The following is a 12,050-nucleotide window of genomic DNA, read 5'->3' as shown; positions in this document are numbered from 1 at the left end:
CAGGATATAAAATACTTTTAAAATAGACCATATTAATATGTATAGCATGTATTTGATATAAAAATATCTAAAAAGATTATTAACCTTTACACGTATTTAATAAGTTAAAATATTGTTTAAAAATATTAAGAATGGCACATATTTAGTAAACTAATTAATAGTTTTAACATAGGTTATTGATATCAGCCTTTGAATCTGGACTCAATGAACTCCAGTAAGTATTAATACAGTTTTGTAATTTTAATTTAGTATTATTAGCATTACATATTTTATCAATTTCATAATGTTCCTGTACTAACTTATCTATCCATTGATCCAAGTTAGAATTAATCTTGTTTTCATTATCTTTTATATATGTAGATTGTTTATAAAAATGTACAGAATTTAATAAATATGACCATTTTTTATTGATTTCTGCACTAATATGATAATTATCACCAAATGCATTATTAACTTCTTTAGCTTTCTCTGCATCAATTTTTTTATTTTTCCAATTTCCTAAAGGGGTCACTAAAAAATTCATTTTTGCTGCTAACAAAGAATCAGCAACTAAAAATAGATGCCAAGTACCCACAACTAAATGTTCATTAAGTTGTGGTCTAATATACCCTGTCTGAAAATAAATAAAATATTAATCATTCAAAAAAATATCAAGTATAAATTAATTAATTAAAGAATTTATATATTTACTAGTGCTGTTTCTTCAAGCTGTATATAATTAACATATGCTAATCGACCATAAGGATCCACCCATAATATCGATACATTTTGTGGCGTCGTAATTCCAGTATCGAATTCATATGATAAAATTGGATATGAATATGGTCCTATGCTTCCCATTAAATTTCTAAATGTTTTTTCCTTTTGATCATAATCGGTATTAACAGATAAACTTTGTATTTTTCCCAACCATTCTCTACTAGTAGAAAAATTATGTCTCAAGTAGATCAAAGATTCTACTCTTTCTAAATATTCCTGTGGAACAGTTTGTTGTTGTATTGTAGCTTCAGCAAGAATTAATATTCCAACAAACTGGTTTTGTTTAAAATAGGCAGTTGTTTCCAAAAGACGGACATCTTTGTAATTTATATTTAATTTATGAAAAGTTAATCTTGCTAAAGAATTTGAAATAGTCAATAATGCATCATCTGTTAAAGGACTCAAATCTGCTGTATGATATAAACTTTGCCAATATGCATCATAGCCTTTTGCATTAATAGTTTTATTTAAATTCTCAGGATACAACCATTCTTCTACTCTGTCTATAATTCTTTGATCAATAATAGATTCAAACTTTCGAGCAAAAAACAAATTACGATCTACTGTATTTCGAATTCTGCTGAAATCTTCAAGTTTAAAATCATTTGGGCTACAACCACACCAATCAACCACAGCTTTATATTGACATTTGCAACCTAACTTTCTTTTCCAATTAGTAACATGTAAATTATTATCTACATATGTATTGCAGAATCTTGAATTGCGTAAAACTGTATGAAAAAAAGATTCGGCAGGTAATAAAGTATATTTAAACACTTTTAAGAGATCAGTCACTAATGCATCCGGATTTGAATTAGCAACATATTCTACAAATTCTCTGCTTAAAGCTACCCAGTCACTACCACCATCTATTTGTATACCTATATAAAACAATTTTTTGCAATAAATTAAAAATATTACAATTGATATCAAATATAAATAAAAAAAAAATTTACCATCTGGTAATTTACGATCGCCTATTCTCCACATACGTGTGTCACATTCTACAAAAGTCTTATCCAAACCTTGTTTAGTAATGAAACGTTGAACTTCTCTTCCATGAGATTTTACAAAATTCATACCTTTATTCAAACTAAGAAATTGAATTAATTGTGCATTATTTTTAATAGGAAAATCAGATTCTGATAAATTGACAAGAAAATCCCAATGGTGATGATGTGCAAGCATTTGTTGTGCAGATTTCAAGAGAGTTGTTAAAAGACTTGCACCTCCCCAAATGCTTGCATGTCTTAAATTTTCTCCCCTTGCCACTTTAATATTATTTGTTTTGCAAGATTTTTCCACTTCTAACATTTCTCGATAAAGATAATCTTGTCGCTAAATATATAATATATATGAATTATAATAAAATATTTTTTTATTATATTATCAAAAAAAAAGTTGTTTAATTACCGCATCAACATGAATATAAAATAAATGTGAAGGATGATAAAGAATATTGATAAGTCGTCTCACTTGTCGACTGGCTCTGCCATTTACTGTTAATAAATATGCAATTCGAACAGATTTTTCATTTTCACTTTCTATACTTGCATTTCGAGCTTCTTGTGCCTTAAATTCTGTGAAGTAAAAAAAAAAATATTATAAATTTGTATTATTTATATAATATATATTATATAATATGTATTATTTATATAAATAATAAATATAATTATATAATATATCAATTTTTTATTACTCTCTTTATATTAATTTTTTCTTACTTTGAATTCCAGTCCAAAATATATTAATTGTTAGATATCCACCACAAGAATGTTTTGGATTACCAGAACACTTCATATTACAACTAGAATCTGGTAAGCGTTTTAGTTGAGATGGTTTTTCCATTCCACAAAAACATTCGATACTAAAATTAAACTCATTAAATATTCTTTAAATATATCTTCAATATTATATATTTCAAATTTTTTTACTAAATACAACAAAATAAAGATAATATTGTTTATTAAAAATAAAAAATGATATTTAATTTAAGAATATGAAATATTTGCAATACTTACGAATATTCAGTACCAGCATACATATATCCTGATTGAAGACACAAAAAAGCACAGCGTTCTGGAGAATTGTTCCCTTTAAAAACATTGTAATAACCAGAAAGTATTCTTAATGTCTTATCATCTTTAAAACATCCTAAACTGACTGGTTTATCTATAAATCCTGGAGAATGAGGGCACAGAGACTGTATTCTCTCTGGATATAATAATCCCTGTTGATTAAGGCACGTCACATTGACAATGCGTTGTTTGCATACTTGACTTTGTGCACGTGTCACAGCACTCACTGCTTCTCTGCCAGTAAATTCACAAGGTGGAGTAAAATTTAATGATTTACGATCTAATTTTATTCTAGTAGTACGGTTTCGCTGAAATTGTAAAATCTTATTTGAATTACTATTTTTGTCAGGTGGAAGCTTCAATTGACGTAAACCTTTTGGTAAACCTTCATCTTCTGCAAGTTGAGATGAATCCTATATTAAAAAAAAATTTATATTATGATACTAATAATGTAATTAGTAATAGTTATAAATATTGTTATAAATTGTTATAAATATAAATATTATAAATAATAAAACTTACATCTTCTGAAGACAATCGGTCAAATTTTCGATTTCGAATTTCCAAACCAAAAAATGTATGAGCTAAATAAATTTGTACACATAGCACAGTAATACCAAATACAAACAATATACGATACTTTCGTAAACAACTAGAAGATCGACTTATTGAATGATTTTTTGCTATAACCATTTTTATCGTTTTAATTTATGTAATTAATTCATTCGAATTTTGTTTAATTTTATCTGCCATAATCCAATTTAACAGATAATCTTTTATAAAATATGAGGAACATATTTCACTCAAACGCTCGATATTATATATAATATTACATGCATTGCGTTACGTCCTTTATATATATATATATATATATATGTATATATATTTATACATATAAATTTAGGCATTAATAAATTACCGAAAGACAATAACAAAATACAAAATATATGTTCAATATAGTACTTCAATTCAAATATTCATTTACATCATTAATATACATTTAAATTCATTTCTCTCAAATTTTTTAATTAAATGACAGGATATAAACATAAAAGTTTCAAAAAAGTATTATGCGAGGCAATATTGTTTCAAATGACATTATTTATTGTTATAAATTAAACATATATACATAAAAATCTATATTCTATTATAACTTCATAACATATACATTTAGTTATCAAATCACAATAATGCCACCATAATTTATTTTCTATAGAAAATTTCTAGTTAAATAATATATAGGAAATTACTAGGAATTTTTATGTTTCTGTTTTATTGGCGTATTTCTATTGTTATAAATTTATAAAAATTTGGGATTAGTGCCTATGGAGCACTAATCTGTACTGTTCATCGAAATGCGCGGGAGATTAAAATAAAACTTTGAATTTTTGCTATTCGATATTTTTATTTATAACACTGTTCCAAAATCTACAGAAGATTTCACGCTTGATTCAATGCTCAATAATTGTTTTTCTTTCCGTAAAATCTTTGAATTCTATTTTCTAATTCTCGTTCCAGAATTTGGCTCTTCCTTCTGACCCAATGGTAGGTTAAGTTTTGTACATATTTTGACATAATGTATATCTGTGAGGAAAAAATATAACAAAAAGATAGAGTAATTTTTAAAAATTATGAACTTTTTGAGAATAGAAATATAAAACAGAACATATGAAAGATTTCGATGTTTTTTAAAAATCCTATGTATCCTAATTGAAAATTAGTTAATTTAACTCATTTCACAATAAATTAATTTTAGAAATTTTTCAAGTGGAATGTGTTTGTTTTTCGAATTTCGATTATCCTTTTACTTAATCACTAACGGATATTTGAATAATATATATTTTATATTTATATTCGCTTAACAGATTTTAAAAATCTATTCTCGTTTTATTTATCGATAGTATTGAAGTCAGATTCATGGAATTAATTTACAATTAAAGACAAATTCACGCAATAGCGTAACATCATAAAATAATTATAATATTTTCCTTCTATCGATTAAAAAGCGCAAATCAAATATATTTTATCATAATTTTATTAATTTTATTTTTGATTTAATGTTATTGCTATAAAAGAATTATTTAAATGTACTAATTATTAATTTTTATTATTTTTATAGATATTTTTTGCTAATAGTTAATTGCAAAAATAAAATTATAATTAATAAAAATATTTATAAAATTCACATTTCAAAATTTTATAATAATACATATATAATACATATATATGATAATTTTTCGCTAATCTTCATATCATAATAAATCATTTATCAAATTAGTTTTTAGAATTAATTCTTTTTACAATTTTTTTTATAAGATAAAATAAATCACATAGTAAATTATTAACTTAAATACGTATAATATATTTTAAAAGATTACATTCATATTTTTGAGGTTGTATTCAATCTCATATATTAGAAATCTAAGGTGAAAGAGAAAGATAGATAGAGAGAAAGAAGAAAAGAAAATAAGTGTACGTGAAAGAGAGATAAATATAAAGCATTATAGAGAAGGGGACAAAATGTCTGCGGATCTTAATATGTTTACTAGCAAACGTTTACATGCAACCTGACATGCTTGATATCGTTCGAGAAATGACTAATGAAGTGGTAGAAAAACTGTGGCGTGATGGCCGTATCTTTTAATCGATATCTTATTTTACCTGAAATTGAAAAAAGTGACTTCAAAGTAACTCAAGAAAATAAACATAAATACACGGATGAAAATACCTCAAGAAATTCATCTAATGAGCAGAAAACCTCCGTGATACCGGCAACTGTACCTTTGTGTGTTCTGGGTGATGTCCAATTACGTTTTCTGTGTCCAGATGATTTGGAAGAAGTACGAGCACTCTGTCAAGATTGGTTCCCTATTGGTACGAAGTTTCTTATAAATTCTAAATAAAACTTTATATGTAACATCTTATAAAAAGTAATTTACAAATGTTTTTCATATATAATTAATCCTTTTTGATTTTATATTTAATATTTTCAAATTTACTTAATTAATATGTATATATATATATCATTTCTATATTATTTTGGTTTTTTGAGTACGATTTAATTTATATATTATTTCAATTTATGTTAAAAAGATATTAAAAAAGATGACTTGATTGTAAGAAGAATGATTTTATAAAATTTCTATTAATTTTTTGATTATTCTAAAAATTTTTATTGTAATAATTACACATAAATTGATATAAGATATATTTTTATTTTAGATTTATATTTTGAATTTATTTATATATTTATATTTTAGATTTACATTTAGATATATATATATAATCATTCATTATTTGGTTATTGTGTTTAATTTAAATAAATTATTTATTATTTTATTTTTTTAACATAAATTATATTTATATTTGATTTGATATTGTACTATATAACTTTTTATGTAATTATAAATATTTTAACTATAAAGTTATCATGACATATTGAAGTATTTAAAAAATTTGAAAGTTCACAATTTGAAATATCACAATTATATATCACAATTTTTATTTTATATTTTCATATTTTTAATAATTATATAAATGCAATATAAATAATAGAAATATTTATTTATTTATTTTTTTAATCCTTAAAAAGATTTCATTTTTAATCATATATAATATATATAATTTGTTTGTATACAAGATATATTTTTGTAAGCACACATCTATGTTTCAAAATTATATTAATTATTTTAAAATTGCAATTTTTTTAATTTAATCGAAAGAAAATTCTAATTATTTTTATAAGTTTATATTAAAACATTTTAATTGTAATATGATATAATTGTAGTATTAATCTATTTTAAACAAAAAAATAAAGATAAAATATAATTATCATTTTTATATACTAATACTATTATTTAATCATATACATTATTTTTTAAGATTATAATAAATATTTTTTAAAAAATAGTTAAAAGTAGTTACATTTAATGTAAACATAATTTATAAATGTAATGAATTTATATTAAAAAAATATAGATAATTAATAAATATATAAATTAATAAATATAGATAATTATAGATTATTAGATTTTTTGTATATTTTTTTAAATTTTGAATTACAGATATATATTTATTATATATATTTTTTTGTTATATTTTATTTTTATATAAATAAATTTATTATTAAATAATTTATTTAATTTGCTTTTTTTAAATTTATTATACCTTACATATATTTTAACAGCTATGTATAATATATATACATAATATTATATTCCAGCATTATTATAATATAATATATAGATATATATCTGTATTATTTTGATATCAAAGTTTTTTTATTTTTCCTTTTTTAATTATGAATGTTTATTTTATATTTATATATTTTCTATATATAAAAGAAGGTATAAAAATTGTATTATATTAATAATAAATATTGATATATTGTTGATTATTTATTATTATTATTATTATTTTTCATTGTTTATTATTATCATTTCTTACTATCTCTTATTATCACTTATTATTTTATCATTTCTTTTTATACAATTAAAATAATAAATATCATTAATAAAAAAAGTAAATAAAAAAATAAAAATATACTATTATTAAAAATTATTAAATAAATAATAGAAATTAATAATATTAATTTATTGTATTTTTTTGTAATTTGTTTCTAATTTTTTCAAAATATTAAATAATTTTTTAAGATTTTATTATATTTAAATATTATAAAAATATTAAAAATATTCAATTACATGAATTATTATAATCATTAAATAATTATATTTTATAAATATATTATTATATTTTCATTTATTTTTTAATTAAATATAATTTACAAAAATAAATAATTATATTTGTTATAAAAAAATTAAAACAAAAATATTTTAATTTTTTATTTAGAATAATATACATTAAATTAGAATATATATTAAATTAAATTATAAAAGTGATTTATAAATAATTTAAAAATAAAAATTATATTATATATATATATATTTTTTTTTTTTTTGAAAATATAAGACCATAAAGGATTAATTAATAAATGTATTACAAATTTTTTATTGAACAATAAAAAAATTTAAGAATGAAGATTTTTTAATATAATTATGCATGTTATTTTGTCATTTTTATAAATTATTTATCTTGTATTAAGTATTATATTAATACTTGTATTAAAGTATTAATTTATTTTGTCATAGATTATCCTTATTCATGGTATGAAGATATAACAAGTTCCTCACGGTTTTATGCACTTGCAGCTGTATATGGTGGAGTAATAATTGGACTCATTGTCGCGGAAATAAAGCCTTATGCTAAATTGAACACAGAAGATCGTGGTATTTTGTGTTCAAGTTTAGGAAATGATTGTTTAGTTGGTTATATTCTTAGCTTAGGTGTCCGTCGCGCATATAGAAGAAATGGGATTGCATCATTATTATTGGAACAATTATTAGCACATGTCACTGCTCCAGAACGTTCTTCCGTAAAAGCAGTCTTCCTGCATGTATTATCTAGCAATGCACCAGCTATTTTATTTTATCAAAGATGTCATTTTCGATTACATAGTTTTCTACCTTATTATTATGTAATTCATGGCAAATGTAAAGATGGTTTTACTTATGTTCTCTACGTCAATGGGGGACATGCACCACGCGGTATTCGGGATTGGTTGCGTCATATAGCCAGTGCAATGGCTAGTCTTGGACCATGCAGAATACCCCGTTGGATTTGGCAACGACTTCTTTGGGTTACTACTATACTTTCATATCATAGATGATACTTTATGACGAATACCAATGTTAAACCAAATATTTTTTTTCTTATTTTTAAAGAAATACATATTGCATAGAGTATGCTAATTTGGGTATTATACCTTAGCAATAAAATTATTAGCTTTATAATTGTCTTCACAATTTTATGAAAATTTTGTGAAAAATAATTTATTACTAAAATGACAATACTTAAATCAACAAGTATCAGTTTTTATTCAGTTGAGAATAATATAATAGAACAAAATTTTATTGTATTTACTTTGTCAGAATCAAATTTTGTAATTCTTTCACCGTGGATTATATTATTAAATAATTTGATAATTTAAGATTTAAGATAAATAACATAAATATAATAAGAATAAAGCCTTTAACTGCCAGAGCATTTGATCGGTTCAAAATATTTATATTTAAAAATCTTTTTGAATACAATATTTGCATGTTGAAAAGATTTGTATTTTGTTGAATATAACATATTCATAAAACATTAAAAATACAATTTATTGCAAAGTAAAATATTGGTGACGGGATAAATGTTTAAAAAATTTTGAAATCAGTTCTTATATGCATTATTGTTATTAAAATATAAATTAAAATATAATCTGTAATTCTTAAATTTACAAATAATAGTTTAATTATTTATGTAGACAGTTATTATTGCTTTTACTTTATTAATTTTTATGTTTATCATTTTAAGTGTAAATCTTAGCCATTTTAAATAATTTTTCCTAGTATACTAGTCATTTTTTTTTTGAAAGAATACTTTCAAAATATATTTTTCTTAATTTTGGCAAAAATAAGTATTCATTTCTTTAAGTTTTTAATTTATTTTGATATAATGAATTATTTTCTACATTATTTTTTTTTTTTCATTTATCTTGTTTTTTATTTAAAATTTTTTTTGTAAATATCTATTCTATTTTGTCATTTTGTCTATTTTGATGTCACTCTCCTATTTATTCAATTTTGGAATTAGTAAAAATATTTTTTTTTAATTTTAATCTTAAGCTTTTTTTATTTGTAATGTATCAAACTGTTACTAAGTTATTTTTCTTCTTAACTTTTAAATAATTTGTTTATTTTTTCTATATTCTTGAGAAAACATCTTTTTCTAATTGTATAAGAAGTATAGACTTCTGGGGCCATGTTACCCGTCACCAGTTTAAACATCATCAGAGACCTATTCAAGCTCCTCAAATTCATTATCATAACTGATCATAACTGAGAGTGCAATACTGATTATTATAATAGTTAATAAATAGTGCTGAGACTGATAACATACAACCTCAGCTTTTTTTATTATATATAAAAAAAAATTATTTTTTTCAATGCTTCAATAAAGTAATTATTTTCCATGTAGATATTTTATAATATAAAAATGCAATTCTAGGATTTCTTTCTGATATCTTTTATTCTTCTATAAAAAATTATTTATTAATTATTCAAATATATTAAGATTGATCAATTTTCACTGTTCTATAATTAAAAATTATTAATTTATTGAAAAAATTGAAAAAATAAACAATTCCTTCATTAAAATAAATAAATTAAAATAAATAAATTTCAATTGCAATTCTTATAAAAACTAAATCATTAGTTGAAAATACATTCTTATGGATAGTTCATAATATCAAAATAAGGCAGATAATTTATATTAATAATGCATTTAATTAGTTTTTCTTTAATTTAAAAACATTCAATTTTTTAATTTAATTAAAAAATTAATTTGTATTATTCATAATATAAGGAGATATTAAATTATGATATGTAATCTTGTAATATTTTTTAATAAAATAATAATTTTCATTTTAGTTTTATTCAGTTCGGTTTCTTATTATTGAGTTATTGAATTAATATTATTTATTATTAAATTATACTATATTTTAATATATGAATCAATTGTATCTGCCTTCATAAATGAATCATTTTACATTTAATCATATAAAACACATATAATAGTATATAAAAAAAAACAAATTTATTATAGTATTTGTAAACTAAAAAAGAAATATTCATAAAATTGATTTTATTATATGTTAAATATTATGTCTTTTTATTTAGTTTAACTAAATATTAAATCACATTTTTTCAAAAACAAAATAAAAAATTCTTAGCAAAATTGCAATAAAATATATTTTATCTTTATGTGCCCATTTTTGAAAGAAAAGAAAAATATTATTAGTAATGAATTGAAAAAATTTGTAACATAAATAGTTTAATAATAAAATATAAAACTAAGTAGATCCAATTCAAAAGAATGATTAATAAGTAATATAATGAAATTGAATTTATATAATTACATTTTATGCGAAATATTAAAAATATGTTACATTACAAATGTAGATATTAAGTAATGTTGGATTATATACATTACAAGTTTTATATTATACTAAATTATAATTTGTAAATCCATTACACTCAAGTAAATTGAAATATACAAGATATGCATATATTTCTATATAAAATTAAATTTTTTTTTTTTATGTAAGTTGAAACTAAAAATTTACATGGAAAATTTAGACCAAAATTTTTATAACTTAAGATTCTAGAGGAGATTTAGTTCAGCAATTATTATATAGCAAATACAGTATTTTCCATGGTGATAGAATACATTGAATTGCTTGTTGTTTTAGGCTGTGCATGTATTCTTTAATTGCAAATAATCTAACATCTTATTTATATCTTCTTATATTTTATTGTTATCAGTTAATTAAAATAACAGCATTGTTTACATTTATATATTCAAACAAAGAAAAGCTTTTATATTAACATATATGAATGTGAGTTATGAATGTGTGTGCGTATTATTTATACATAATGTACATATATATTAAATGTGTCAAAGTAGTTGTACATACTTATGTATTGACTTTGTTTGTAATAAATTGACATGTTACAAGTTTTACGTGTTTGTTATTGTTATCATAAAAATATTTAATAACAAAAAAAAATATTAAAAAAATATTATTTTAATTACAATTATAAAATACGAAAAATAAAAAGAGAATTAAAAATATATTAGTACTTGCAGAAATCGAGAGTAGAATTTTTTTTTTTGATTAAATTTAAATTTTGAATTAAATTTTTTTACTATTTGCGAACTTTATATTATAAATTTTTTAGAAAACTTATTGTTATATAAAAGGTATCTATTATATTTGAAAAATATAAATTGAAAGCAATTATATATTGAAAAAATATATTGCTTATAAGAATATAAATTTTATTCTTACTATTTTTATTATTTCTAAATAATAATGATTTAAATAAATATTAAATAATATTTCTAAAGAAAAATAATTTCAAAAATTTTTCGTAATATATAAATATATATATTAAAATTTCTTTTGTGAAATGATAAAATTTTAAACATTTTAAAAGCTGATATTAGATGTTTATTAATATTAATTAAAGAATTTTTTATAAATGGATTAATTTGATCTAAAGATAATAAAAAAAAAACGAAAAAAAGATAAATTTATAATGAAATATAATA

At 20.8% G+C, this 12,050-nt stretch overlaps 2 protein-coding genes across 2 annotated transcripts; one reads left to right on the top strand and one right to left on the bottom strand.

The window, feature by feature from the left end:
• Positions 1–32: 32 nt before the first annotated feature.
• LOC108004470 (xylosyltransferase oxt) lies at positions 33–3,971 on the bottom strand. The gene is made up of 7 exons (XM_017067413.3): positions 3,360–3,971; positions 2,781–3,250; positions 2,484–2,626; positions 2,173–2,339; positions 1,716–2,097; positions 691–1,640; positions 33–613 (listed from the first exon to the last, which is right to left on the bottom strand). The coding sequence occupies exons 1-7, from the start codon at positions 3,528–3,530 to the stop codon at positions 164–166; spliced, it is 2,733 nt and encodes a 910-aa protein (XP_016922902.1). The 5' UTR covers positions 3,531–3,971; the 3' UTR covers positions 33–163.
• A 256-nt stretch (positions 3,972–4,227) lies between these two features.
• On the top strand, positions 4,228–11,459 carry LOC108004404 (N-alpha-acetyltransferase 60). Its single transcript, XM_017067278.3, has 2 exons — positions 4,228–5,711; positions 7,985–11,459. Exons 1-2 carry the CDS (start codon positions 5,465–5,467, stop codon positions 8,560–8,562), a joined length of 825 nt encoding a protein of 274 aa, XP_016922767.1. The 5' UTR covers positions 4,228–5,464; the 3' UTR covers positions 8,563–11,459.
• The last annotated feature ends 591 nt before the right edge of the window (positions 11,460–12,050 follow it).

This window comes from Apis cerana, linkage group LG14 (assembly GCF_029169275.1).
Source record: "Apis cerana isolate GH-2021 linkage group LG14, AcerK_1.0, whole genome shotgun sequence".
Taxonomy (NCBI): domain Eukaryota; kingdom Metazoa; phylum Arthropoda; class Insecta; order Hymenoptera; family Apidae; genus Apis; species Apis cerana.
Note: the sequence above shows the minus strand (reverse complement) of the source record. Positions and strands in the feature narration are given on the sequence as shown.

Bases quoted from the DNA above. Each gene is read 5' to 3' on its own strand.
- LOC108004470 (XM_017067413.3), bottom strand. From the start codon at position 3,530: ATGGTTATAGCAAAAAATCATTCAATAAGTCGATCTTCTAGTTGTTTA. The intron at 3,251-3,359 runs GTAAGTTTTATT...TTTTTAATATAG, and splicing joins ACCGATTGTCTTCAGAAGAT to GATTCATCTCAACTTGCAGA. The intron at 2,098-2,172 runs GTAATTAAACAA...TTATATATTTAG, and splicing joins TTTATATTCATGTTGATGCG to CGACAAGATTATCTTTATCG.
- LOC108004404 (XM_017067278.3), top strand. From the start codon at position 5,465: ATGGCCGTATCTTTTAATCGATATCTTATTTTACCTGAAATTGAAAAA. The intron at 5,712-7,984 runs GTACGAAGTTTC...ATTTTGTCATAG, and splicing joins TCAAGATTGGTTCCCTATTG to ATTATCCTTATTCATGGTAT.